At 43.2% G+C, this 27,655-nt stretch overlaps 2 protein-coding genes across 8 annotated transcripts in view; both read right to left on the reverse strand.

Moving 5' to 3' along the window:
- Positions 1-2,642, reverse strand: part of RAVER1 (ribonucleoprotein, PTB binding 1) — a 38,021-nt gene extending 35,379 nt beyond the window's left edge. For 3 of the 4 annotated variants that reach the window (XM_044443794.1, XM_044443793.1, XM_044443797.1), the window contains exon 1: positions 2,409-2,642. In XM_044443794.1, the coding sequence (XP_044299729.1) occupies positions 2,409-2,627 (219 nt within the window). In that variant the 5' untranslated portion in view covers positions 2,628-2,642. The remainder of the gene's footprint in view (positions 1-2,408) is intronic. The other variant, XM_044443795.1, reaches the window with a different exon arrangement.
- A 5,045-nt stretch (positions 2,643-7,687) lies between these two features.
- Positions 7,688-27,597, reverse strand: LOC123030146 (non-receptor tyrosine-protein kinase TYK2-like). Of its 4 annotated transcripts, none has more exons than XR_006416049.1 (14): positions 27,483-27,597; positions 26,368-26,495; positions 25,415-25,550; positions 23,596-23,747; positions 22,051-22,201; positions 21,393-21,490; positions 18,801-18,993; positions 17,271-17,389; positions 16,808-16,980; positions 15,908-16,025; positions 14,830-14,940; positions 10,633-11,260; positions 10,248-10,307; positions 7,688-8,112 (listed from the first exon to the last, which is right to left on the reverse strand). XR_006416049.1 is itself a non-coding variant. In XM_044443798.1 (12 exons), the coding sequence occupies exons 1-12, from the start codon at positions 27,544-27,546 to the stop codon at positions 11,126-11,128; spliced, it is 1,578 nt and encodes a 525-aa protein (XP_044299733.1). In that variant the 5' UTR covers positions 27,547-27,597; the 3' UTR covers positions 7,688-11,125. The 4 variants fall into 4 exon arrangements, 1 of the variants encoding a protein (XP_044299733.1); XR_006416048.1 differs by having other exon boundaries at positions 10,248-10,490; XR_006416047.1 differs by having other exon boundaries at positions 10,248-11,260.
- Positions 27,598-27,655: the final 58 nt, after the last annotated feature.

Below are 27,655 nucleotides of genomic sequence, written 5' to 3' on the forward strand. Positions count from 1 at the left end.
TATGACAAGGTTTCTAAGGGGCTAGACGGAGGAGATGAAGTGGATGTGGCTTACCTGGATTTCAGCAAGGCCTTTGACAAAGTGCCCCATGATATCCTGGTGGAGAAACTGAGGAGTTTTGGGATAGACCAATGCACTGTCCAATGCATTAGGGCATGGCTGACTGACCAAAAGCAGAGGGTAACCACTGGGGAATCATCGGGATGGTGACCAGTGACAAGCGGGGTCCCCCAGGGCTCTGTCCTGGGGCCGATCCTGTTTAATCTTTTCATTAATGACATGGAAGAAGGGATGAGCAGTCTGCTGATCAAATTCGCAGACGGCACTAAAACTGGAGCAGTGGCCACAACTGAGGAGCAGGTACTCCAGATCCAAAAGGATCTGGACAGACTATGGAAGTGGGCAGGAGACAACAGGATGGTGTTCAATGTGGATAAGTGCAAGGTCTTGCACTTGGGGCATAGGAATGGGTGTCATAAGTACAGGTTAGGGGACAAGCGGCTGGAGAGCAGCACCTGTGAAAGAGATCTTGGAGTGCTGGTTGACTGCAGGCTACGACTCTGGTGCGCCCGCAATTGGAGTATTGTGTTCAAGTTTTGGGCCCCTCGTTACAGGTAGAATACAGTATACCCCCCATGAAGTCACGGCTCAGTGTTCGTGGCCTCAGTCTTTCGCGGAATTTTCCTCACGGTGCAGCAGTTTGTTCGCAAGGACTTGCTCAGAGAAAACAATCTCTGCCTGCGCCTGCCCTTACCCCACCATGCGTGCCCGGCCCAGCCCAGCCCGTGCCCCCCTGCCTTGGCAGCCCGTGCCCATCACCGGCACCTTTCAACTGGCCCCCCAAAAAGTTTGAGGATCCCTGCTCTAAGGTTTCTGGCAATAAACCTTTGCCACATTCAAAATTTGCGGTTTTTCACAATTCGCAGGTGCTCTAGGAATTAAACCCCCGCAAATTTACTGCATAGCCAGGTTAGAGTCAGTGCAGTGTAAGGCCACAAGGTTGGTGGCTGGTTTGCAGGGAAAGCCGTATGAAGCGAGACTGAGGGAACTGGTTTTTTTTCAGCCTGGAGGAGATTCAGAGGGGATCTGTTGGTGACATACAGGTAAGTGAGGGGGTGTCACACAGAGGTGGGTAGAGACCTGTACTCCCCTGCAGAGGAGGGCAGGACGGGCTCCAACGGAGGGAAGCTCAGGGAATCAAGGTTCAATTTGGATGCCAGGAAGTACTTCCTGACAGTTAGGACCCCGAGGGTATGAAATGGGTTTCCATGGGAGGTGGTTAAGGCTCCATTAGTGAGGGTGTGCAAGGATAGGCTGGGCATGCCCATGGTGGGCACGTCATAAGCAGAGCCGGCTGGAGCTGGGAGTCAGACTAGATGGCCTGGGAGACCCCTTCCAACTTGCTCTGTTTCTATATTAGGAATCTGGTGTGAAGAGGGATAAAACAAACATCACATTCTAGAGGAACTAGTGTATTAGGCTACTGTAGCAATAAAATAAGGAGTCTGATGACCTCAAAGGCCAAAAGAATTGTTACTAGATAAATTTTCATGGATTAAAAGCCACTTCAGCAGATGTATCACATGTTCCTCAGTTGGAAGGTGCCAGCAACAGAAGAAAAATGTGTGAATATTGAAGCCAAAACACTGTCAGCTACAGGGAAGTAAAAGAAGGTGTGTCACAGTCCACAGAGTCCAAATGTATGCAATGTAACAGTGAACCATTCATAACAGTACTCACTGGTAATCAGGTTACTGTTATATTGCCTACATTCAGTTTCTTGCATAAAAATGTCAGAGACTTACAAATATCCTTTTGCATTTCATAGCTTTTTGGTCGTATTGTTAACAATAATTTCTCTTGTCTGCACCTATCTGTGCTAATGGGTACATAATCCGCACCCAAGGATAACACTCCATAAACTAAGAAAGTGGCTTCTACTCCATAGAATCTGTTGCTCACTAAGTCTATCACAGGACTAGTTGCCCATTTTCAGCTGTATGAAATGTAACAAGCCCTCAAAGCCACATAACAAGAACAGATATATTAACGAAGAATTCTTCAGCATGTTAAAAGCTATCAGAAAATAGCATGGCATAAGCTCACTAGGGCTACAGCTGGCTCCATGAGATGCAGTTTAGAGCTTACTAGAACTCTTCTGCTGGCAAAAGAAAGGGCAAGAAAAGACGCACTTCTCTGAGTGAAAGCAAGAAAAAATAGTAGATTGTGCAGATTTTTTCAGATCATTTTTACTACATGCATTCTTTAGCGACGCCGGGAACTATGCTAATAAAACTCAACGTCCTCGCCATCCAGTCCAGTAAGCTTGCTTTCCTGCCCTCATCCTCCACGGAGTCTTAACCCACCAGGAGTCTCACCCCGCCCCACTTCGTCTTCCTTCTCCTTACCTGGTTGGCGACGTCAGCGGGCAGCCCCCGAATAAGCACCTTGCGTCGGTTACGGAACTGCCGGGCGCTTCTCTCCAGGCGGCTCGTCACCTCGGCCGGCTCCAGCGGCGGAAACACTTCTTCAGGAGCATTAGCCGAGCCTTCCTCTAAGCTGGGAGCTAACTCGGCAGCGGCAGCCGCTCCCACAGAGAGCCCAGCGGCAGCCGCTAGCGCCGCCATCTTGGAAGCGAGCTAGCGTCTTCCTCCTCCTCTCTCAGGGTAAGATCAACGAGAGGGAGAGGCGGGAAAGAACGGCAGCGGAACTACGGATGCAGCCCATTGGTCCAGAAAGTCTCCGCCCATTACCGGGACTGCAGTTAGACGAGTCGTCCAATGAGAAGGTGGGTGTGAATTAACCCTTCGTCGGGCAGAGTAGGCGAGCTTGACGCTTCTGGGTCCCGCGGATGAATTCGCGGCTTAGACCTGGATTTAAATCTCGGCAGGAGTGGCGGCACGGAAGCGGCAAAGAACTTCTCGGGCAGGACAGCTTTGTGCGGCATACTAAATAACGGTTTATTTCATATCCTAAACATTTATTTGAAGTAAGTCCGATAGATTTGTCAATGTAGTTTTCCAGTAACTGTATTTAGGATTGCTGCCTTATTTTAACTTCCAGTTTATGCTTCAGTTATCATTTCTACAGAGGTCCAATAACTGGCGGTGGGAAGAGAAAAAGAAATACTTGTTTGGGATAATACATGCCCCTCCTCCTCCAGAGCTACCCGTGTGCAATGGGCTGCTGCCCCAGATCGCTGCGACACCCCGATTATTGGTACTGCTACAAAGAAATCCCGCCACCCCTTAGAGCCCTGGGCTTCTGCTGGCGCCAATGAAATTTTCTCTGTCTCTGGCGGGATTGCAGTTGAGGGGGGGGGGGAATAGCCCTCCTTTTACTTTTCTAATACAGCCATAGTCCTTTCCCAGAATTCCCGCCCCCGTGCATAGCAATGAAGCTTAGAATAAACTGGTGCCCGGGAGGGGTTATTTTCCGCTGAGTTTAAAGGCCAGCCCGGTGTGGGAGTTTCTTTAAGGTACAGTAGTAAGAGAAGACGGAGATGACGCTCTCCTTGCGTACTTTGGCTTGCCCCCATTTCTCTTCATGGCAATTACGCCTAGGAGGAAAAATTCGGTAGTGCCAAGGGAACTCCCCCCTCTCCTTAAGTTTAATTATACGGACTGAGCAATTTATCTGTTGGAAGGAGAGAGAGAAAAACGGAATTAGAAATGGGCGGAGAAAAATGTGTTTACTGCCCCTGAAAATGTTAAATAATTTGGACAGGTGGTCCTTTTTCCAGGTACTCCCCAATGTGTCTTACATCCTGAGTTTATGCCAGGGTGGTATAGTTTCTCCTGAACTTTGCCTCTTTTTCTCTTATATTTTGCAAAGTTGTGACACTAAATCTGGGGCTTCTTCGTTATGTCTTCTTGTAACTATGTGTATATGTTAGGCATGAATTTCCATTTGGAGAAAGAGCCCAGAGACTGCAGAGCAGAGAAAGGATAATGACTGCCAAACATCTACAACCCATCTCTCCTAATTCTTCCATGTCTTTTCAGGTCCGCTATGTTTTTTCCATACTGCCCAGTCTTTTCTTGCTTTGATTTCTACTCCCAAATATGCCTTTTCCTTCCTTATCTTCCTTGTCTCCTTCCTGTACATCAGAATTGGGAAACCTCTTTTGGCTCAAAGACCAAATACTAATCTGTAGAAGCTCTTGGAAGCTACACTGCAGTGGTGGCTGGGACTGAAGGCAAAAGAGATGGGCCTAAAATGCCAGTATATTGTAGTTTAAAGCTTTTACTGACAGCCTTATGAGAAGCATTTCAACCCTTCAATCAGAGGAAAAGTGCATTAAAACCAGGAAACAGATGGCTACTGAACCTGAGCTTCTTCATTCCTGCTTGACCTTTTCTGTCCACCCTCCACCCCTCAGACACTTGAATTCTTCAGTGGAATTGTGCATGACATATTTTGAGGCAATTTACAAAATAATAATTTTAATGGATGTTATTTGAAAAAGCAAAGGAAAAAAGATGGGATACACATATTAAATAATTGAATAATTGTTCCTGTTTTGGAGCAGAATCTGAGTGGGAAAAGGAGAAAGAAGATGATCTTTTGATTTCCTCTGACTTTCCTTTGGATTAGTACTCTGTAAAATTTTAGCTGTAGCTGAACTGATTCATCTATAATGACAGCCCAGAGAACAGGCCAAATTATGGGTTGTCATAATATGTGAACCCTTCACTATGGCTTAGCTTTGGGTTGTTGATCACAAATCCAGAGTTCACAACCCAACAACAAGGTATGAGTTTTCTTTTGGCCAGTTTGCATGACATGGTTGGCAAATATTAACTCATTCATTATGGGGCATGTCAGGAAACATTTTGAATATGCAATACCCATTTTGGGGTTGCAGTGTTCTGTGAACCTAGATACTGTGGATTATCTGAAATTATTTTTTTAAAACCTTGAATGTTTCCAAAACAAACAGAATCACACAGAACTTCTTTAACTCACATGGCAACCCTTGAGTGTTGCCAGCACACACTACCACTCCTTGTAGGTTGAACTTCCTCTGATCTGGATTGCTGTGGTGGTCAACCCATAGTTAAATTGTAATGCAGCATTTGTATATAATTACAACTCAGAATTCAAAGCTGTCACATACTCTGGCCTACATTCTGGGCAAACCAGGGCTTTCTGTTGTATGTGCGTGCACACAAGAAAAGTCTCATAAAAAAAACCCCCATCAGCCATCTTTTACATTTTTCTTTTACACTATTGTTAATTGAAGAGAAAGTGATCTGGGATGGGATGGAAAGTGATTCAAGTATTTACTGAAAAATCATAATTCCGAAGGGCCAAACACCACTGTAATAACTTGTTTGGAATGTTTGGCCTTCCCTCCTGCCAACCTTGCAGTTCGAAAGCATGCAAATGCAAGTAAATAGGTACCTCTTTGGTGGGAAAGTAGCAGCGTTCCATGCACTTCGGTATTTAGTCATGTTGGCCACATGACCACGGAAACTGTCTGCAGACAAGCGCTGGCTCCCTTGGCTAGGAAACAGAGATGAGCACCGCCCCCTAGAGTCAGGCATGACTGGACTTAATGTCGAGGGGAAATCTTTACCTTTAACCTTTTTACTAGCACAATGGGAGGTTAGCATGCTAAAGCCCTTTATGAATGAAGAGATGGGCTTACTGGAGGAATGTCATTGGAGAGAGAGAGCTACCTCTTCTTCTTGAGTGTAGAGCAGCAGGTGAAATTATAGGATGTGCTGTAGGCCTTCTTAGAATATAGTTTATAATAAATCAGTCCAGGGATTGGACTTGGTGGCCTTATAGGCCACTTCCAACTCTATTTTTGATCAAGGATCACCCTCCTCTTCAACTGATACTGTACTAGGTAAATGGGGCAGCATACCCAGAATATTGCTATGGAATTAAAGTAGATGCTGACCCTTTGTGTGATTCAATCCTCCTCAATTAGTAAGCCCATCAAATACAGGCAAGTTGTTCCAAGATTGGATTTTTTAAAAGACAGGAATATTTTAAGAAGAGCCCTGCTGCTCTCTTAAGTGATCCCTGCAGTTGTTGAAGATTATGACTGGGTGTGGGTGGTGTTCATGTTGTGTGAATCTAGATGTTCTAGAACAACCCAGAGTTCACAACCCAACAGCAAACCATGGTCTGATAGCTGAGTTCAACACAACCACCATCCACAATTCAGCCCATATGCTGTACTGGTAGTCCTGTTGTGTTATCAGCCTCTAAAGCTGAAGTTGCTAACACTACCTTAGAGTCACACTTTAGAATGGCTCTGGTCAGTTGGTTATCCATTTGCAATTGTATAATATAATAGGGTTTCTGGTTCTGAGTGTCGTCATTCCTCCAGCACTCTCTCCCCACTCCCTCCATTTCTGAAAAGAGGATTCTTCCTTTTTTGTTTCTGTACATATATTCTATTCGGGCCTGATGCTTTTTATAAGAGATCAGGTTGTTTGAAGCCTCCTCCACCTTTGTCCTAGGGGAATTGCTCAAGAAAAAAAACAGCGAGCCAATCCTTCACTGCCAGAAAAAAAAAATCATTCAAAATGCAGACTTTTTCTTCCTCTACCTTTCTTCTTCCTTTCCCATCCAGTTGTTTTTTTAAGCATTGCCATCTCTTTCATCATGGCATCCTGTATTCATATAAATATTTTCCTTCTCATCCTTTCTTCCCATCCTTTTTCTTTCTCCACAAGAATGTTCTCAAATCTTGTGTCTAGAAACCCTCTCATCTACAAATAGACCTAGCACAATAAAGATGTAGAACAGGGGTCCTCAAACTTTTTCAACAGGGCCAGTTGAAAGGTGGCAGTGGTGAGTGCGGGCTGGCAAGGTGGCGGCAGCGGGCGCGGCGAGGCAGGTGGCTTGCTCGCTCAGAGATCGTTTTCTCCGAGCGAGTCCAAAACCTCTGAGGTAGGCTGGAAAATGGACATGGCGGGCAGGATCTGACCCGCGGGCCGTAGTTTGAGGACCCATGATGTAGAATCTTCCCCTTACTGGTGGCATGTTTTAGTATATTTAGATGTTTAAATGAAATGAAATGAAACAGCCTGCATAGTATAGTGCCTAGAGTGTTAGACTGAGATCTGGGAGATCAAGGTTCTAGTCCCTATTTAGCCAGAAAGTTCACTGGGTGACTTTGAACCAGTCACAGACTCTCAGTCTAACTTATTTCACAAGCTTGTTGCCAGGAAGATTATGTAAATTCCTGGAAGGAAAAGAGCATAATAGAAGTATAATAAATTAATACTTAATGGTATATGAACAACTGAACCTTAAAGTAGTAAAATCATAGAAACATAGAAACAGAGCAAGTCAGAAGGGGCCTCCCGGGCCATCTAGTCTGACCCCCAGTTCCAGCTGGTTCTGCTCACGACATGCCCACCATATGCATGTCCAGCCTATCTTTGAACATGTTTTTCTTAGAGTAGGCACACTGAAATGAACCAGACCAATAGGATTAATTTCGACAGATCTCCTTTAAGTAGGACTAATGTTGAATTTAAACCCTACTGACTGGAGCCTAGAGTCTCATCTCTCAGGATCCACAAGATTGCATTTACATGTATATTGATGACACCATACACAAAATGGATAGCCCTCCATAGTTTGGCTGTCTATTCTAAACAATTTTGTAAGACCAGTAGGTTTTTTAAGAAGCAGTCCATAGTAATCAAGACTCCAAAGCTACTAAAAGTTATATGACGTTTATTTGAAGAAAATGTAAATGATCTTCCCAGGATATTACATTTAGCTCTACTAACACAGAGCACATTCACATTACAGCAAGATTTCTGTGCACATTCTCTCTGCACTCACACACTCTCCCCGTCCCATAAACACTCACTCCCCACCCCACCCCCCACCGCCATACACACATCCAGAAGTACAGCAGCTTTGGCCACAGACAGAGCAAGAAAGGCTGAGCTGAAGCTTGCCCATCCTTCCGTGGAAGAAGTCCTTGCCTCAAATCTTCAGTGCAGTTCCAGATGCAAAAGGCACAATGCTGTGAAGTTTTGCAGTTTAGCTTTGTAAGATACTTTTCAGCTAAGACAGGTGGCATTGTTCCACACTCCAGAGATAGGGCTGGTAGTGCAGGCTCATGGTGCAATTCTATACCCAAAAAATAAAATGTACAGGGGAGGGGAAGATAAGACTAGTTTTAAGGCCAATAACACAAGTTTACCAATAGGTGCGCGTACAATTCTCAAATAAGTGATTAACACCATGAGTTTTATGAATAGCTCTTTGTCTTTTAGACTTGTAAACAAATTTGAGTCCTTCTAGTATCACAGACCAAGTGAAAATCATTTTTAAAAACCTATCAAGTTTATTACCTAAGGAACTGTTTGGGGTCATGGAAGGGGTTTATGCTTATACAATGGAATGGGGTTTAAAAAACGAACAGCTAATGCCACAATATATGGCAAACTGTTTTTAAAAATCTTTTCAACATCAAAAGCTATTTACCAAGCACAATGGGAGGGATTGAGGAAAAATCAGCCCCCAAAAATCTTACAGCCTATATACACGAATACCTAATAAGACATACTTCCAAATAAACATGCATAGGATTGCATTCCACAACTCCCAAAGGCTCACAGAACTAGTTTCATAATTTTCTCAGTCCTGATCTATGTATGCTACGAGTGGGTAAGGAAAGTAATGCAGTGGCTCTTATCTTCCTTGTGGAAGGTCTTGATACATTTGACTGGCTCTACCCACACTTCAACCCCTATCCCAGAAACAGTATTTGAACCATGTCAACATGAGTTTGGCCCCTGAAACGAAGTCTGAAAGCTATGCTCATCCAATGCTTCATGCTGCCACACCCTGTTGTGTGATGAGAGCCTTCTAGGGAATCTACCAAAGTTTTGTCTGGTCAGTCTGCAATGGATTTAGAGTTGCCAGCTGTCATTTCCAAGAACTGTACACTTCTGTATTTGTTCTCATTTTCTTTGGTAGGCATTTCCCTAATCAGATCCCCAGGAAATAAATGTTCAGCACTGAGTGTTTTAGGATACCCCTGCCTCCTCCAATTCTGGCCATTTGTTACTCAGAGCTGTACATCAATATACATATCAGTCAAGAGTTCAAAATCTCAGCTTGGCTAAAAATGAACAATAACCCCAAGCTCCTGACTCTTCCTGCATTCCCTTTCTCTTCATTGCCTTCCTTCAAAGTGGTAAGCCTCAACTAAGTAACCACCTAGAAACAGAATAGGGATTGCTTTGAGCCTTTGGTGAATTGGAATGGCAGGAAAACATGCAGGGATAAGCACTCTCATCTGGTCCCTTCATAGCTCTAAGTGGCTTGCACAGCATAGCCAAAGTATAAATGATTGTTGATCATTCCTTTCATTCTGTGAGAAGGGAAATTTAAAACACTCTTGAAATACTTAATTCTTACAGTACTGTTTAATGATATTAAGAGCCACCTAAAAGGCAGGTCAACAGCCGTCCTCCCTCCCCTCTTTCTCAAAGCAGAAACAGCCTGGAACAGGCTCGTTAATAATGTGTAGTTTCAGGTTTGCCAAAACAGTCCCCAGTCCTCAGTTATGAAGAAGGGACAGGATCCCAAGAGTGCAAGTTGGCAAGGGAGGAATTTGTATTGAGGGCAACCATTAGCCCAGCTTTGCAGCACCCTAAAGATCCTGAACATAATTTGGAGCCTGCAACACCTCCAACAGGATCTGAAATGTGCCTATGAAAACAGCTGACTCTGCCCAAACTAGGTTTGGTAAGAATGGAGAATGACTAAAGTTTTGGAATGCAAATAGCTGTGGCTTCAACAGCAAGTAGTATTTTTTTAAACTAAATTAGCTAAGTGACATCACAGCCCTGAGATGTATGAGGCAACTGGGTTTTTTCCTCCCTCCCTCTCTTTCTCTCTCTCTCTCAGGATGTGGGATTCCAGCAGGAACCGCTGTTACTTAGCTACATGATGCCCAGTTTCTAGGCAGTAGCAACCAAGTTAGTGGTCAAAGGGCATTTCCCATAAAACTGTGATATGATTTGAGGCCTACCCTCTTTTTGCCTCCCTCAACTTCAAATTTAAAGCTTCTGATTGATAGAAGCAAGGGGTGGGAAGATTTCTGGTTCAAAACAACCAAATGTTTGAAGAATGGTTCTTGGGACAACAATACAGAAATGTCTGCTTATATTATCTAGAAAGCAAAGTGGGCTCTGACAAAGCTTACACAGCAGGCGAATTCTCATGAGTGCAATGCATTTCTGAAAAAATAGTACCTTTTCTTTATCCCCTTTGGAGACTTCAGGGACATCTCTTTGGGAGCAAACCCAAGACTTCTATATGGGGATACAAAATATGAGCAAACATTCACTTCTCTAGTCAGCTGAGTGTGCATCTGGCTCCACATCTGGATTTCTAGAGGGTTGAGAAGAGGGCCTCCTCCAGAAAGGAAGTGAAAAGATGTCTATACTCTATGTGGAAGATGGTGGAATCGAAGAGATGTAAGAGCCCCAGCAATTCTGAAATACACAGATACCAGGTGAATGGGAACAAAGGCCAGTTCAGGGATTTTTGGGAGTCCAAAGCATTTGCTTTGAAAATAGTCCCAGAAATAGCACATTTCCTTGTAGCAAGAAAGACCTAGTCCAAGAGAAACATTACCTATAGCGATTATTGCGCTTGAAGATCTTGGCTTCCTTCCCAGTCTCTTTTAAATCCAAGCTGCATTATCTGTCTGCAGCAGACCAACAGGCTCAGCAGTCCATTAAAAAGACAACGAAGAAGTCATTTCATTTACTCACTTCCCTGCACCTGTGATATCCTGTATTCAGACTAAGTCTCAAGGCTTTCCAGATTCCTCAGGCCAGAGTTTGGTGCAGCATTATACACTGTTTCATAAGCAACCTCTGCTTATGATGAAAAAAGATGTGGGTTTTCCCTTAAACACCGTCACATTTGGTACACAGAAAAAAAGGGATAAGGCAGAAAACTCTGCGTTGGGGCTCTGAACAACAAAACAGTAAGAGTTCCAACGCATTATGATATTTTGAAGCAGCTTCCATGGCACTGTGGCATTCCAGGCACACACAGACAGTATCAAGACACAGAGTGCAGGTAAGAGTATGGTCTTTGGCTGAAAGTCTTTGCATCCTGCTCAGCACAGGTTGAACACTGAGGGGGCCTGGGCCCTGTACTTTTCATGGAAGGTTCTGAGGATGGGGACAAGGTTTGTGAAGGCTGGCCGGAATGAAGCTTCTGATTCCCAACAGTTTTTCATCAAGCGGTAAATCTGTGGAAAGAGACACAGATTTAGAATAGAAGAGGGACACAGAATAAAAGAGAAAGCTAGCTTAGAGAATGGAACGAAGGCACATGACACAGTTCAGCAGCTAAAGTTAAACAGTACTGGCTCCATCAGTTGTCTGAAAGGGAAGAATATATGAGCCATTCCAAGCTACCTGGAAGATGGAAGAGTTAGCCATTTAATAGAAAATAAATAAAAGAACAGCTGATGGGTCACAGGTGAACGGTTCTGTGGCTTCTGCTCTAAGGGGCTAAAATGGCAGCACCAAAGCTGGTGTACTTCTCTTATACCTCCAACTCTGGGCTTGTGTGCTGCCTCAAGACAACATTCTTGCACCTAACTACAATCTCTGGAGTCACATGCCACATTTACAGAAAGCTAAGCAAAACTTCATATATATTATTAATTTCATTTCTATACTACCCCGCAGCTGAAGATCTCTGGGCGGTTTATACAATCCATAAAAACAGATGATAAAACACAATAAAAATATAAAAATCAGAAAACATTAAAGTTTAAAACAGCTAAAAGAGATTATAAAACAGGCAAGAATGAGAAGAAGAGTGACTCTGCAATCACCTGATGATCTTCCCTAAAAGCCATTGAAAAAGCACTTAACCTGGTGCTGAAAAGATGACAGATATGGCATGAGGTGGCTCATGGTGGAGAGATTATTCCATAAAGGGCCCCCATGGAGAAAGTTGCTACCCTCTGCATTTCCCTTAGACTGCACTCAAGAGTAAGGCAGCATAAGTTGTGAGTAGTGTCCAAGTTGTGAGTAGTGTCCAAGTAGTTGGGAGAAGCACCCCAACAGGTATTGTGGTCCTAAGCCATGTAGGGGTATGCAGATTAAAACCAGCACCTTGAATTAGGGCCAGAGGTATACAGGCAGCCCAATGCAAGTAGGCTAGAACTGGTCTTACGTGCTCAGATCTATGGGTCCCAGTTATTAATCTGGCTGGCACATTCTGCACCAACTGGCAGCTTCTAAACTCTTCAAGGGCAACCCAATTAGATTGCAATAATCTAATTTAGAGATTACCAGAGCAGAGATTGCTGAAACCAGGTAAGGGCACAGCTGGGCCACCAGATGCAGCTGGTGGAAGGCACTCCAAGATACTACAGCCACCTGAGCCTCAAGTGACAAAGACGGATCAAGCAATGAAACTGCTCCTTTCAAGGGAAATGCAAACCCATCTAGACTGAACACCCCCCATCTGGTCAAAAGAACCACCCATCAACTGCATCTCAGTCTTGTCTGGATTAAGTTTCAATTTGTTAGCCCTCATCCATTCCATTGCCACAAACAAGCACCAGTTTAGCACATCCATAGCCTCACTTGCTGAAAAGGAGAAATAGAGCTGCATGTCATCAGCATACTGATGGCAACACACTCCAAAACTCCAGATGACCCCGCTCATCACTTTCAGGTAGATGTTGAATAACATAGGAGACAGAACAGACCCCCGAGCAACTCTGTGCTGGAAAGTCCACAGGGCTGAACAAAATTCCCCAAGCACCACCTTCTGGAGATGGCCCTCCAAGTAGGAGCAGAACAACTGCAATGCAGTGCCCCTTGATTCCCAACTCAGACAATCACCCCAGAAGGATACCATGAATGGTCAACAGTATTGAAAGCTACTGAGAGGTCCAGCATTATTAGCAAGGTCACACTCGCACTGCCTCTCTCCTGGCTTGGCCTGTCATACAAGGTGACCAAGGCTGTTTCCATGCCAAAAGCAGGCCTGAACCCCAATTGAAATGGATCCAGATAATCAGTCTCAACCAAGAATGCCTGGAACTTATTGGCAATCACCCTCTCTAGAACCTTGCCCAAGAAAGGAATATTTGCTATTGATCTGAAGTTGTTTGGATCTTCAAAGTCAAGGAAGGGTTGAAATTATTGGTCAAGGTCAAGGACCACTTCGGAAGTGGTCTCACCATTGCCTCTTTAAGGCAGCATGGAACCACTCCCTCTCTAAGGGAGGCATGACCTCCCTGGCCCAGCCAATTCTCCCTTCCCTGCTGGCTTTTATAAGCCAGGAGGGACAAGGAACTAGTACAGAGGTACATGAACCTGTCCAAGCACTTTGTCCACATCCTTGAGCTGTACCAACCGAAACTCATCCAGTAAAACCAGACCAGGCTGTGCAATGGATATCTCCACAGATTCAACTGCTTATAACTCTGAGTCCAAGTCCTGGCAGATGCAAGAGATTTTTTCTGGGAAGTGTCCAGCAAGTAAATTTCAGTGGGCCTGAAATTCTTCCAAGGTGTCCCTGAGCCAGAATGCACTGAGCCCCAGACAATATTGAAAAGCTCTGCCAGGCAGCAAAGGGAAGATTGGATAGAGGCAGTGAGGTATTATTACATAGGTCTTTATTTCCAACTAGCCATTAAGTCAACCATTATTACAGCCAATTTCTACTAATGTCTAGAATTTAAGACAAACTGTACCATGTTCAAACTTTTGTGAACTTTTTATGCGTTGGAAGCCTACAATGACATGAGCCCTACTGCAGCTAGTGTGGGAATGTGAACAAGGCAAGTCCCACTGAATACAAATGGGCTGAACCTAAAGAGATTCTGACAAGGGCATTTGTGAGCAAGAATCCACTACTTCAGAGGAAGTAGGTTCCTGCCTGCAAAAGCAGTATTCATACGAATCAGATCCCAAGGCATTAGACCAACTTGTCCTCTCAGATCTATTTCTAGCACTAGCACCTGCTCCTCCTCCTGTCTAAATATTGTCACAGAAAAAATGCTGAAAGCACTGGGCCATACACTTCTCCAAGAGAGTGGTGGGACTCTTTTGCTTTGCCCTTGCGGAGCTGGGAAGAGACAGTTTTCTCACCGCCTTGAGGATTTCTACTTGGTGGTGGCAACATGCATGGTCTACTGAGCTCTAGCAAAGAGGTTAGAGAACAGTCTCATCCCACAGAGACATTAGTACTGGATATTGCATCCGTCTATCTATCCTGTTCCAATCTTTTCAACTGCTAGGACAAGCTGACTTCATCTATACTTTAGAAATGCCACTAATGGCATAAGTTAATGCTAGTGAGCAAGTTAACAAGCTAATTCTAACTAGAGTTAGAAGCAAGAAAAAATAAAATCACTCAAAGCTGGAAACTTGCCAGATATTTAGTTCTATATAATCAGATGCTGAAAAGTGAAACGAATGTGCATAATTTAGCTTTGTGCATATTTCAACTATATGTTTGTGGCTGGGTTTTCTTCCCCCTTTAAATGTTGTTCTCAGAAAGCAGGCAAGCAGTTGAGGAAGAAGCTTCATGAGTCATGGAAAACTTGAGAACATGTCCATGTTGAGGTGATGGGGGAAGCTCAGGAACTGTTTTCTGTAGCGATCTACATCTCCTAACCACATCCCAACTCCCTCTAGATTCTACGAGTAAATGGTTAGCAATACCTATGAAGCCTACTGTTTCCAGAAGCTGCTCAATTCCGCATAAGAGCGCTGGCAGCAGGCTCCATACAGGCATGCAGCCCCATGTGTGTGATGCACAGAGACCATGAAGAGGAACCAGGCTTACCTCATATGGACAGTCCTTTGGGCTGGGCAGCCTTTTCCCTCTATCCAAAAGCTCTATAAGCCTCAGTACTGTCATTTGGCCCTGAGTTGCTCCAATCATCTCAATGAATTTCTAAGGCAACAGAGAAATAGATTACTATGTGCTCTGACAAGGAAGTGGAGAGATGCAAAGTTTCGCTGTTCATGAGAAGACTCCACAATGTACCAAACTGCCTTCCGCGCTGTAGGTTTCACGCTTTCCAGGAGAAACACTCCACATGCAGGACTACCCTGTAGCTTCTCATAATTTTAACTGGAACTTCAAAGCATTCCATTAGGAGCTCAGAAGGCATACTAGGACAGTGGTGACGAACCTATGGCACGCGTGCTGCAGCAGGCACACAGAGTCCTCTCTGTATGCACATGAGCCAAGTCATCCCAACATCTCCCCAGTAGCCGAGCATCAAATAACAACGCACATAGGGGGCGTGCACATGCTCAGAAAGGAGTGGTGGCGCCAGATGATGACATCACAAGCCACGACTCATTAGCTGCGACTTGTCCAAGCTTTCACATGGCCGGTCAGTGCGCTGCCAAGGATGGATAGATAGATAGATAGATAGATAGATAGATAGATAGATAGATAGATATACTTGTTTGGACTGGCTGTGAATTTTAATACATTCGTTTTTTATTAACAAGATTTTAGCTTTGAATTTTCTTATGAAAAATTGAAATTTAATATCTAAGATTTAGCAAAGAGATGTTCTAATTAAGAGACTGAGATTCTTTGAATGTTGTGCTGTGTTGTGCTGTCCCCCGGCATATTTGAATCTGCAGTGTTGGCACTTTGAGATAAGTAAGTGGATTTTGGGTTGCAGTTTGGGCACTTGGTCTCTAAAAGGTTCGCCATCACTGTACTAGGACAAGGCAGGTATATTTTAGCCCTTGAAACACTCCACTACACAGAAATGTGACTGCACAAGCTCCATGCTAACCTTCAACAACTGAACAACAAATGCAAGACATACCAAGATCCCTTAATTCCCAGCAGTGCTAAGCAAATGCCACCACCTTCCTTGATTGTAGATTAGACTCACCACTGGAGGGCTCTGACTTGAATCACAGCGTGTTAGGAGTTCATATAAAGTAACCCCAAAGGACCAAACATCAGAGGCATAATAGAATTTACACTCCTTCAGGCACTCCACAGCATACCTACAACATACCAAAAAACAGAGCTGGTGAAAATAGCAAATTAAAAGCATAAAATCTATTTTGCCCGATCACATAAAGTTCTTTCTTATCCAGAACCCTTTTTCAAGTAGGGACAAGTTAGACGCTTCTGCAAAGCTCACAAGTCAAGTGTAAAAATGGCAATCTCCTGTTTATCTCCAGTGGAATTACTAATATGGAATAGCAATTAAAAACGTAAGAACTGCCTTCTAAATTTATTTATTTATACATGTATTTATAGGCTGCCTATAACTGCCAAGGCCTTCTTAGATGGCCTTTAAATACATGGTCCATCTACTCAACTTTTTAATTTCCAATCGTAGCTAGACAGATGCCTTTAAAAGCTTACAACAAAACATGTCCTTCTGATATTCTTTTTAATGAGAGCCTTTTGTATTCAAGCCTCTTTTCTGGTGTTCATTTACATAGGCTGTAGAAACATGCAACTGTCACCATTTACTCCAGCTACTGCAGGAAGGAGAACAATCATTTCTGCAAAATTGAAATATATGGCAACATTCAATCAAAAGAAAGGATAACCTCCGAAGGGCACCTTGTTCTGTTACAGAACTTACATTTTCAGGTAGGGAGGTTTATTCACAGAAATATCCTGCCTTATCTCAGGATTGAAATTTCCCAAAGGCAGAATCTCTTTTGAGGCTTTGCCTCTTTGTTTTTTTCTTTCAGCACAGTGACTATATGGATGAGTTACGATGCAGTCATGTCCCTCATGAGTCTGAAAGCCATGCAATGTGATCTCTTACCAAAAGACAGGGCTGTCTCCATCTTCACAGACACGGTAATACTCATGACCTTCAGGGATGGCTTTGGCAAGACCAAAGTCTCCAATTTTCACAACGTTCTCATTCTCCAGGAGTACATTTCTGGCTGCCAGATCCCTGTGGATGTAGCGCAGGGAGTGAAGATAAGCCATTCCCTACAAAGAATAAACATGAGGTTATTCTCCCAACTCTGCAACAAGGAGACCAAAACTTCCAATATACCAAAAATCAGGGTCAAATGCCCTGAATCTCAGTGTAAAATGGGAAATTAGAGGGGGAAAATCTGCATCCTGAGCCAAAAAAAGTCATGTAAAGAAACCTCCAGTCTGCATTAAATATTACAGTCCATTCCTCTTCCACAACAGGAACAATAATCATAACAAATCTATATTATCTGCTGGATCAGCAGCTACATGAATTTGGCATCCACAGCTGAGGGGTTTACCTCACAGATCTGCTGAGCAAAGAGGAGAATATGGGCCAGGCTGACACTGTGCTTGGGAAGATAATCCCTCAGACTCCCCAAAGGCACATATTCCATAATAAGCTGCACCATCTTTTCCCCTGCAATTGAAAAATTCAAACAATTATTTCCATTATTCAAAAGGAAGTGTTCTTAGTTCTATCTTATTCCTTTCCTGCATTATTTATTAAAAGTTTTTCTATACCATCCCCTACAATGTCTCAGGACATCTTACAATAGGGTAAGGGTTAGGTGTTATGAGGCATGTGAGCAATCCACAGCTCTTGGGGATCCCTCTGGCAGTCTGTTGGGTTTCCTAGCCACAACCCCCCACCCTAAATGTCTCTCCCAGTGCCTGCTTTGAAGCATATGTCCCTCCTGCTGCTTATAAATTTGCTAGGCTCCATGGAGTCTATAAGAGGCTAGCAGACTCAGTGGCTGAGTGCAGATGCTACTAGTGTTTTCTAGAAGATCTTCTTGTACCCAGGTTCAGAGGGCTGACCAGAGGATTTCAGCTTGGTGCTGGAACTTGGTGCTCTTTCCAGTGTTTTGTGTACTCAGGTTGCTGCATCCACTCTGTACTTCTGCTGTTCAGAAAGAGGCTAATCTGAAAAACTAGCAAGAATGGAGGGCACTGGGGGTAGGCACACATGCAGGCATTCTGTGAGTGTTTGGGTGATCAGTGGAGTAGATAGGTGGGCTGGCTGGGGGGAGAGAGGCCACAACGGAGCAAGCGGGTTTGCTGGCATGTTGGGGACAGCATTTGAGAAGATGAATGTAGTGGGGAGAAGGGTGCAAGAAAGAGAATGAATGGATGAACAATGGACAAATTAATGGTTGTAGAAAAAGGAAAAACAAAACAAAGGGTTTCCTGACCACTTTTGCCTTGTTCAAGTAATACATTTTGTAGCTGCCTTTCAAGATTGCAGTCTTTCAAAACTCTAGTTTTTCTGCTTGCTGCTAGACATTTTTGCTGCCCCTCCAGATGACTGTTATGTGCCCCCAATCATTTTCCCACAAGCAAATCTAGCCCTTAACCCTGAAAAGTTTGCTCATCCCTGCTATATGGAATGGAGAATGACAGATAGCAACTAGTGCTGATGCTTATGGTGAGCTGTGACAGAAATCAAGGACTCTTAGAATCCAAGTCCAGTCTGTCAACTGGATCATGCACACAGCAGATGTAGGGCTGCAGATTGAGATAAAGTGGGGAGCAGGGATGAGGTAAGGCACAGAAATGGTGGGATGTCATCAGCATCTTACAAATCCAAACATTCCTCATTCTAATCAATCCACAGGGGAAGGTTCTTTTAGCGCCACCACCTTTGAAAGACAGACAAAGGAACTCTCATTCTAACTTATTTTTCAAGTCATTTCCCACAATTCCTAGAAATATCACAGAAGAGAACATGACTCTTCTGTAATTTCCTGTAGGACTTTCCCCCAAAGGTGCTCCTGTGCTAAGCCAGCTTATGTCTGGTCCTTGCAATGCCAACACAGCAGATGCTGTACCTTGCTCACTACAGCAACCCTTGTATTTGACAATGTTCTCGTGGTAAAGTGTCTTCAGGATCTCAATTTCCTTTTTCCAGCTGGTCAGCAGCTGTTGGCTACAGCCTGATTTCAGTGACTTCACTGCCACCATCTCACCAGTGCCATCATTGGTAGGATCATAGCAGTACAGACTCACTTTGCCAAAGTGACCCTAGAAGAAAGAAAAAGAAAGAAACAGGGTAGCCATCTGATAGTTCAGGAGACAAAAACCTCTAACCCCTCTTTCTGTGGGAACATTCACTGTACTGACTGGGTATACAGAATTTTCTCAGATAGAAAACTGATCTCAAGGACTTTTTTAGGCTTCATAATACAACAAACTTGTGCATGAACTAATCTGAGGGCAAGGAAAATATTATTTGCCCAATATTTGAATCAACTCTGCAGAGAGGGAGCCCAGCACTTGCACAGTTCAGTCTGCTCAGATAGATCCAGCTGATCCTAAGGAGGAGGCACAGAGGCAGAATTGGGCACATGACTTTTCAGTCTTAAGGTTATCCAGTGAAGATTCTCAGACAAAGCATGAGAACCAGCCTGCTTTGGAAAAGGAAGGAGACATTTCAGACATGGAGCAGAGGTGTGTGTGTGCTTCTTGACCTTGTTGTGAATCAACAGATGAAATGAGCACACCAATTAAGAAGTGCCTGGCATCCCTACTGTCTAGCTCTCTAGCAGCAGGAGCTTCTCTGAGAAAGGAAGAAAGGAGGGGAAGGGAAGAAAGGAGGGGAAGTTTCAGTTTAGATCTAACCCTTTACATGGGCAGATGCTACTTCCACATCTCAAAAAGAATGTTACATGGATTTATACTGTTCTGTAACTGTTCAGTTTAATAAAAGTAAGTTTTCTGAGTCTGCTGAAGAGGAAAAGAGGGAGGGAGGAACCTGCTCTTGACAGCTATAAGCCAAATACTGGATTTCAAAACCAAGTCTGAACTCAACTCTACTTCCTAGATTCCATTTCATAGTGAGAACAAAAAAAAAAGGGCAGCTGTGCAAACAATTGCACAGCTACGCTCCTAAAACAGTAAGGAGACTCTTTTCTTGGTATTAAGCATTTTATTATTATAGTTAGATATTATAGTATTTAAATATATCTTATATCTTACTAGATTGGGTGTTGTCTCTGTTTAATTGGTATTGTTTCTTTTATGGACAATTCTTTTGAAAAAATTTCCTATAAAATACAGTGAGAACATGATCTAGTCATGCTTTTTATTGTTATACGTTCTTCTTTCTATTTGTGACCCCACTTCATAGCCCACTTTACCTATCTCACTGGGTTCTATCTGACTGTGTTCTTCCATCAATGGAACTGACTCTACTGGGCAGATCAAACTTCTTCTGCCCACTGCAGCTCCAGTTTGCCCTCTGAAATATGCTCAAGAGAGTTAGAAGCCTCTCCACAGCAGATTTAGGAAAATGTAGGGACAAGGAAAAGAAGGGAAACCGCTGCCACACAAACCCTTAGCCGTTTCTATCAATGGACTAGTAAACCAGATGAGTCCACTATACCAAGTATTGAGGAAAACAGGCATGGACCTCTTGCGTGACCTGCACTAATTCTCAGCAAAGTAGTTGACAACTTAAAATAGAAAAGGCAAATGACATCCTAGGCATGTCAAATTGTGGTTATGAAAGCTTAGTGGTGGTTTGGTCTGATGCTTGCATTGACAAAACCATGGTTTTCAATCAGCCAGCAAGAAAGAATCAAACCCAGGGTTTTAACTAAGTTTGCAAACCATGGTTAATGGGGTGTCTGATGAACTATAGTTACAGCTACTGCTCTACCTCTGTAGATATTAATACTGAGCTAGACAGAAAATGACAGCATCCCAACAGCTCTATGGCTTGGAAGTTTAAACCATGATTTGGTTCCAAACTATGATTAGCATAAGCCCCGGGGTTTGGCATGATGTGTGAACAAAATATCAACGTGCATAAAATACACCTGTTACGCACACAACATTAAATTAACGAGTCAGACGCAGCAGGATTGCTTCAGCTAGATTATGCCCTCCTCCCCACCACGCCAATACACCCTGCCTGATGGCTGTACATTCAGCATCAGTGCAAAGGCATGCAGGCTCCAGTACAGGAGCCTCACACAGGCACAAGTATAAATGTTCAGCCCCCATCTGACTAGAAATGAACACCTGACCAAACTGGCAGGGACGCAGTTAGTGATGGGCACAATCTGCTCTTCATTTGCTCACTAAATATATGGGTTTGTGTACCTCATCACCACTTATGAGAGATGAAATTTCAGACTCTCATTTGTAACTGCTGGGTTTCAGGTGTGGAACTGAATGTTTGAATGGTCCCAACATATAAATGACTTGCTATATACAAAATAGTCATTGCAAACTGCCTGGAAAGCTCCAGCTATTGGGCAGAACAGAAGTTACATAAATAAAACATAATAATTCACATATAAACCTAGCACGTCAGAAAGAAGGTTCCTTTGTTTTTTCTTTGTCCATTTCATTTCTTACTTGGGATGAATTTCACAAGAAGAAGAAATGATGTTTCACTTCTAAAAAAGATCATTTACCTCACCCAGATCTCGGATCTTTTTCAGATACCGCTTCTGAAAGACAGTTGGGTCAGATACTGGAAATTCGGGATTCACAGATGTGATGTCAAGGGGGTCTGGAAAACACAAGGGAGGAGATCAAGTGAGACATGCACTATTTAGAAGGAAACAGATTCAAATGGCAAAATATAATGCATAATCTCAGGTGACCTGCAGTTAAACTAGAGGAAAGAAAAGGTAACAAAAGGCAGCCATGCCATGTAAGTCATAAATGACTGTTACTGAATTGGAGCAGAACTAGATTTTGTTTACTTCACAAGTTCTTTGTTTTCTGTTTGAGCCAACTGTACATTGTAGAATTCCTCTACTGTTCTATATTACCTTGGTCTGACTTTTCTTCTCTTGAGTTTTATATCTTATTACCCCATATTAATATTTTATTCTTTGCTTTAATATATGCTTTACACTTTGATTTTGACAGTCCCTGTCTTCAGAGTACTCCAAATTCATTAACTGTGATGGGGCCATAAACTGTTGTCCTTACCATACCTCAACTAGGTCTGGTTCATAGACAACCCCTCAAAAGCATTATGAGAGGGTGAGGAAGGGAGCCCAAATCCATAGTTTTACACAGAAGTGCTGCTATGAGCAACCTGCTGTCCTCTGGAATCCTTACTATGTGGCTGTAGTTGCGTAAGGTCTCGCAAGATGGTCCGGAATGATGGCCGCTCCGCAGGAGCATAGTTCAGGCACTGGCTGATTAACACAGCTAATTCTTTGAAAGATGGCTCCGGAAGGTGATGTTTTTTCTCATAGAAACGCTCTTTCTGTAGAAAAAACAACAGATTTATAAAGGCTGAAAACTGAAGTTAGGCTACAAATGGAGATTCCTCAGAATTTCTCTTGCTAAAATATTGCTGCCTTCACCACTACATCAACAAGCTTTAAACAGTCTTGTTTATACAAGACTGAAACTGAATCTCATGGATGGGCTTCTTATGACCATGAAAATCACTGCTAGCTATCCCGAGAATCCTAGCTCTCTCTCTCATACTTTACCAATTCTGGACCCAAAGTATATCACAAGAAAGATCCATAAGAAATCACTCATAATCAATTAAATTGCAACTCAAAAACAGAATGAAAATTATGTAATGTTATATATCTATCCAGTAATAAAAGGACAGTTTAAGATTTCCTCCAGACCTACTTACTACAAAGTAAGCACCATTGAATTCACTAAGACTTACTTTTGACTAGATGTGTAGGATTACATTGGTAACAGGTAAAAAGCATTATCACCCCCCCCCCAGTTGCAAATGAAGCTAAGGGAACAGAAGCTTTGGCTAAGGCCACTTAGTGAGCTCATAGCTGGAGAACATCCTAGCTCATAGCCATTATTTCTTTTAATAATCACCAGCAGCAGCACATTGCATTTATATCCTGCCTTTTTTCCTCTGGTGAGGACACCCCAAGGCAGCTTATATAGCTCCACTTTATCCTTATCACAACTACCCTGTGAGGTAGCATAGCTTGAGAGTCTCTGAGTATCCCAACATCACCCAGTGAGCTTCATGGCTGAATGGGAACTAGAATCCAGATCACCTAGATCCCCAGTCCAATATACCATACCACATTGGCTTCTTTGTAGAATGGAATTTCCTGCTACTGCCCCCAGATAAAAACTTAAAAGGCTAGTTCAACATATTTATTCTGTCTCCTTATGTGCTCTAGATCCTTTTATTAGGCATCTATAACCTAGCCAAGCCAGCGTGGTGTACTTATTATGACTACGACTTGGGAAACCCAGTTTCTAGTCCCCAGTTGGTTGACTGGCTGCAAGTCACCCAGTCAGAGACTCTTGGCCTAATCTATCTCACCCAGAATAAAATGGAGAGGAGGAGTGGATCCTTGCAAGAGGAAAAAAGGAAAGGTATAAATTTAATAACAAGAACAGTAATGATAGTAAAAGTAACAACAACAAAGCAGGTCTAATAATGGTAATAATAATAACTAACAGTAACCCTGTAGAAGAGTTACTGTTATTGTCTGCACATCTATTTCTTATTTCCTGCCCAGCAGTTTTATCTCCAAACCTGAGCAAGCTATGAACCAGGTAAGCCAGTTTCTGCAGGCAACCTGCATCATACCCTTCAGTAAGGTTGGGGGTGGGGGTGTTGCATGGAGACATGGACAAAAAAGAACTGGATACAGAAGATACCTCAGAAGGAGTACGTTCTTTTAGTGGCACATCTGCATCAAAGCATATCTCCAGGAGAGTAGTACCAAAGCTCCACTTGTCAGCCGCCGTACTGAGGTTGCTCACATTTTTAACACATTCTGGAGCAATCCATGGGATCCTGTCAACCCGCTCTTTGCAAGCAAAAAAAGAAATCAAGGATTAGTGGTGTCCTGAAGGAGAACATACAGATGAATACACACATGCTGTATCTGGCATGCATAATGTAGATACAGCTAAAGTATTAGGGGTCATTTAAATACTGACCTACATAGGAGTAGTCTGCACACGAGACCCCACAGAATGTAATGTACCATGTGGATATGGCGTAAGCAGCCACTTGACTCTTGCAGTTCTTCACCCACAAAAATATGGAGGTGTATGTACACTGCCTGCATTTTGTCTTCCGTTTTTATGTGTATGAGCTAATACATGAAGCCTCTGTAATTGCTCTCCCACTGTGCAATGGCAGACTTATTGTCCAAGTAAGGCTTTTAAACTGGACATTTGTTTTAGTTGTTACAAGTTACTGTATTACACAAAGCTGGACATGTACCTCATATAAACAATTCTCAGGGATGATTTTTCTGAATAAGACAAGAGGGGCCTAGGTTCAGATGACATGAAAGCCCACTGTGAGCTGAATAACCCCTAGAAGTAGTCATAAAATATCTGTGGCTTTCTACCCCAAAATAAGCTACCTTGCAGGAAGCAATCTCAGTTCATAAGACTAATTACCCATAATGGGCTGTCACGTTGTACAAACCCAATCAATGGCTATTAGGGTTAGATAAGTTCAGGTTCATCAATGACTTGACCTGTTTTCTAAAGAGCTAAATGGACTTTTCATGGAACAAACTAGAGATGAGAGGAGCAACTATGTTTTGTGGAATATCTGTGCTCTTCATTAAAGCAAGGGGCTGCAGGGGAAGTCTAATTTTATACAAAGAGTAGCGTATAAACTGGCACCCCAGCAATTTCTTCCTCACACAGCTACAATATTGGTAGTAAACAGAAATGTGAAGGAAAGTGGCTGAAATGGCAAAACACAAGAAAGTAAGAAGAGAAGAAGGAAGAGTTCAGCTTTGTTGTAAAGATTAAATCTCCTCCCATCCCTATTTATATATGAACAAGACAGACATAAGCAAGTATGGCTGCTGTACTCAAAACTACTTTGGTCCCATAATCACATACAATATATTTCTGAGCACCAGATATTGGGAGGAAAGAAGGAATGGGCCTCCTATATCATACCCTGTTTATATGCCTCCAAGGAGCATTTGGCTGGTCACTACTAGAGACAAACCTTTTTGTCTGGTAAAGCAAATACTATGCTTTCAGCTGTGATACTTGTGTCTAGCTAGACACCACAGAAGAATAAGAATACACTAAATGTCAAGAAGATTCCAGAATCTCCCATTTCTCTAAAGACGCCACAGAACCAATACAGAGTTGTTTTGATGCTCATTCTTGTTTGGGGCAGGAAACATTTATGCTGGGTCCTCTTCTGAAATAACATTCAGTCTTGCATGAACAAATCAGGGTCACAATTTATACAAGATCAACTATTAACAAATGGTTCTTCAGGAAGTTCTTCCCTGCTTCCCACAAAATTTCTGATGTAAAATCACATTTGGACAAACATTTATGTTAATCATTCCTATAGACATACAACAGTTCAGGCATCTTTCCTTACAAACAACTACATTTCCATACACAAGTCTTGCAGCCACAATGCAATAGCATCTTCCTTGCCCAACCCCATGAAGGCAAAAGTGAAGAGAGAATCAGCAGGGCCTACCTTCTCGGGAGAGTACTGTGAAGCTGACTCCAGGGTCACTGAGCTTGATGAAGGGCATCAAGCCATCATCCAAGCCTTTCCTAGCCAACAAGATGTTCTTGGCACATACGTTGCCATGCACCAGGTTTTTGCCTTCCTATTTAAACAAACACATAAAACAGTCTGCAAAAAGCCCCATCTCCACCTACGTCAGATGCACTTCATAAGAAAAATGTTCATTCATTAGCAGGAAATAGAGTGAACTTCCATCTCCAATTCTGTGTAAGCAACCCAGTCATTGTTCCACAGTGGCTCAGCTTCCTCATGGGGCCACTTAAGCAACAATCAGAAAGCTTTCTGGTTCAGGAGTTAAGCCTACGATACTTTGCAATGCCATAAATTCCCTGTAAGCAAAGCAGTTAATTATCTGTGCCTCAGCTTCTCTTCTGTGCAATGGAGAAAGCAACCTGAGCTTACAAGTGCTGCTGATGATTTGGGCATTTCGAACCGGAATAGCACAGGCTTGGAAGCATGCAAGTTCACTTACGTGCCTTAAGGCTGGATCATCATGACCCTAGAAACTGCAAGTCCAAGTCTTAAATGGTTTAACAATGGATAACCATGTCTAGCCTTCTGACCCTATCTGGTTATAGGAATCAGTGGTGCTTCTTAACATATGATTCTCTCACTCCTGCATCTTTCAAGGAGGTTCCCAACATCAAAATAACAGGGGACACTTTTACATTGTTTTAATGGTCATTCTTCTCAGAGCAATGCAGTTTTGTGAGGCTAAGAAGAATCTATAATCAATACCCACACAAACTGCAATTCCAAAGATTTTGTGGAGAAAGCCTTGGAAATTAAAGTTATATATGACAGATATTAATGTTTAGTAGTGATCTGGTTCTACCCAGAAGTGATCTGGTTTTTACACTCCCAGGAGGCCCAATTCAAATCCACCCCAGGAAACTTACCAAATAAGTCAGGGCGCTAGCTAACTGTGCAGCAACAGTGAATTTCCAGCCCACTGTTATCCGCCCTTTGTTTTTCCGCAAGAAGACATCCAGGGGACCATGTTCAATGTACTCTTCCACCATTATATCTGAGAGCAGAAAAAGGAGAGACTCTGAAGTAAAAAGAGGCTTAGTATCATTGCTTCACAGCAGCAAGGGAACTGACTGAGTGCAACTCATGAGCAGAAATGGGAAAGAGCTGTTTTGACTGCTGTTAAAAGTTTTAAGATGATCACAAAAGGGAGATAGATCACCGGCCGGGGATGGAAGGTACATGTGACCACCAGAGAAATCTATCATGAGAGCATTAGAAGAGCCTTGCAGAATCAGACCAAAGGCTGGCCAGCATTCTGTCTACATAATGGTAAACCAGTTGCCTCCCGGAAGCCCACAAGCAGGGCATAAGCACAACAGCATCCTCCTGCTCATGTTCTTTATCAACTGGGATGCAGGGGCATATTTATATTGGAGATTGAAGGTGAAGGTTTCCCCATGACATTACAGTCCAGTCATGTCTGATTCTTGGGGACAGTGCTCATCTCCGTCTCCTAGCCAAGGGGGCCAGCGTTTGTCCGCAGACAGTTTCCATGGTCATGTGGCCAGCATGACTAAACACCAAGGTGCACAGAACGCTGTTACCTGCCCACCGAAGTGGTGCCTTTTTTCTATTTGCATTTGTATGCTTTCAAACTGCAAGGTTGGCAGGAGCTGGGACAGAGTACAGGAGCTCATCCTGTCTGTGGATTCCAACTGTCGACCTTTCAATCAACCAGCCCAGCGGCTTAGCAGTTTAACCCACTGCGCCACGGCATCCCCATATTGGAGATTATAGCATCATAATTAGCACCCATGAATGGCCAATAGCCTTATCCTTTACAGGTTTGTCTAATCTCCCTTTGAAGCCATTCAAGTTGGCACCCAACACTGTAACTTGCAGCAGATGTCAAGAAATGATTAAACATGGGTAATTTGTGTCAGAAATGGCATCAGGCAAGGAAAAATGTTGAAACTTGAGGAACTATTAAAAGGCAACAATTGCATTTCAAAGAACAGACAAAGCATGGATTGACACTCACTTTCTGAGCCCCATACACAAACCCCGTGAACAAAAGCCAAATGGATGTGGGAGACCTGGCTCATCAGGCTGGCTGTTTCAAAGAATGCCTACAGGGAGAAGAGGGGAGACCATCAAATGAGAGCCACTATCCAAGGAACACAGCTGGGGCAGAACAAAATAAGGGGGGGGGGG

Source organism: Varanus komodoensis, unplaced genomic scaffold (genome assembly GCF_004798865.1).
Source record: "Varanus komodoensis strain SLA01 unplaced genomic scaffold, ASM479886v1 scaffold42, whole genome shotgun sequence".
Taxonomy (NCBI): Eukaryota; Metazoa; Chordata; class Lepidosauria; order Squamata; family Varanidae; genus Varanus; species Varanus komodoensis.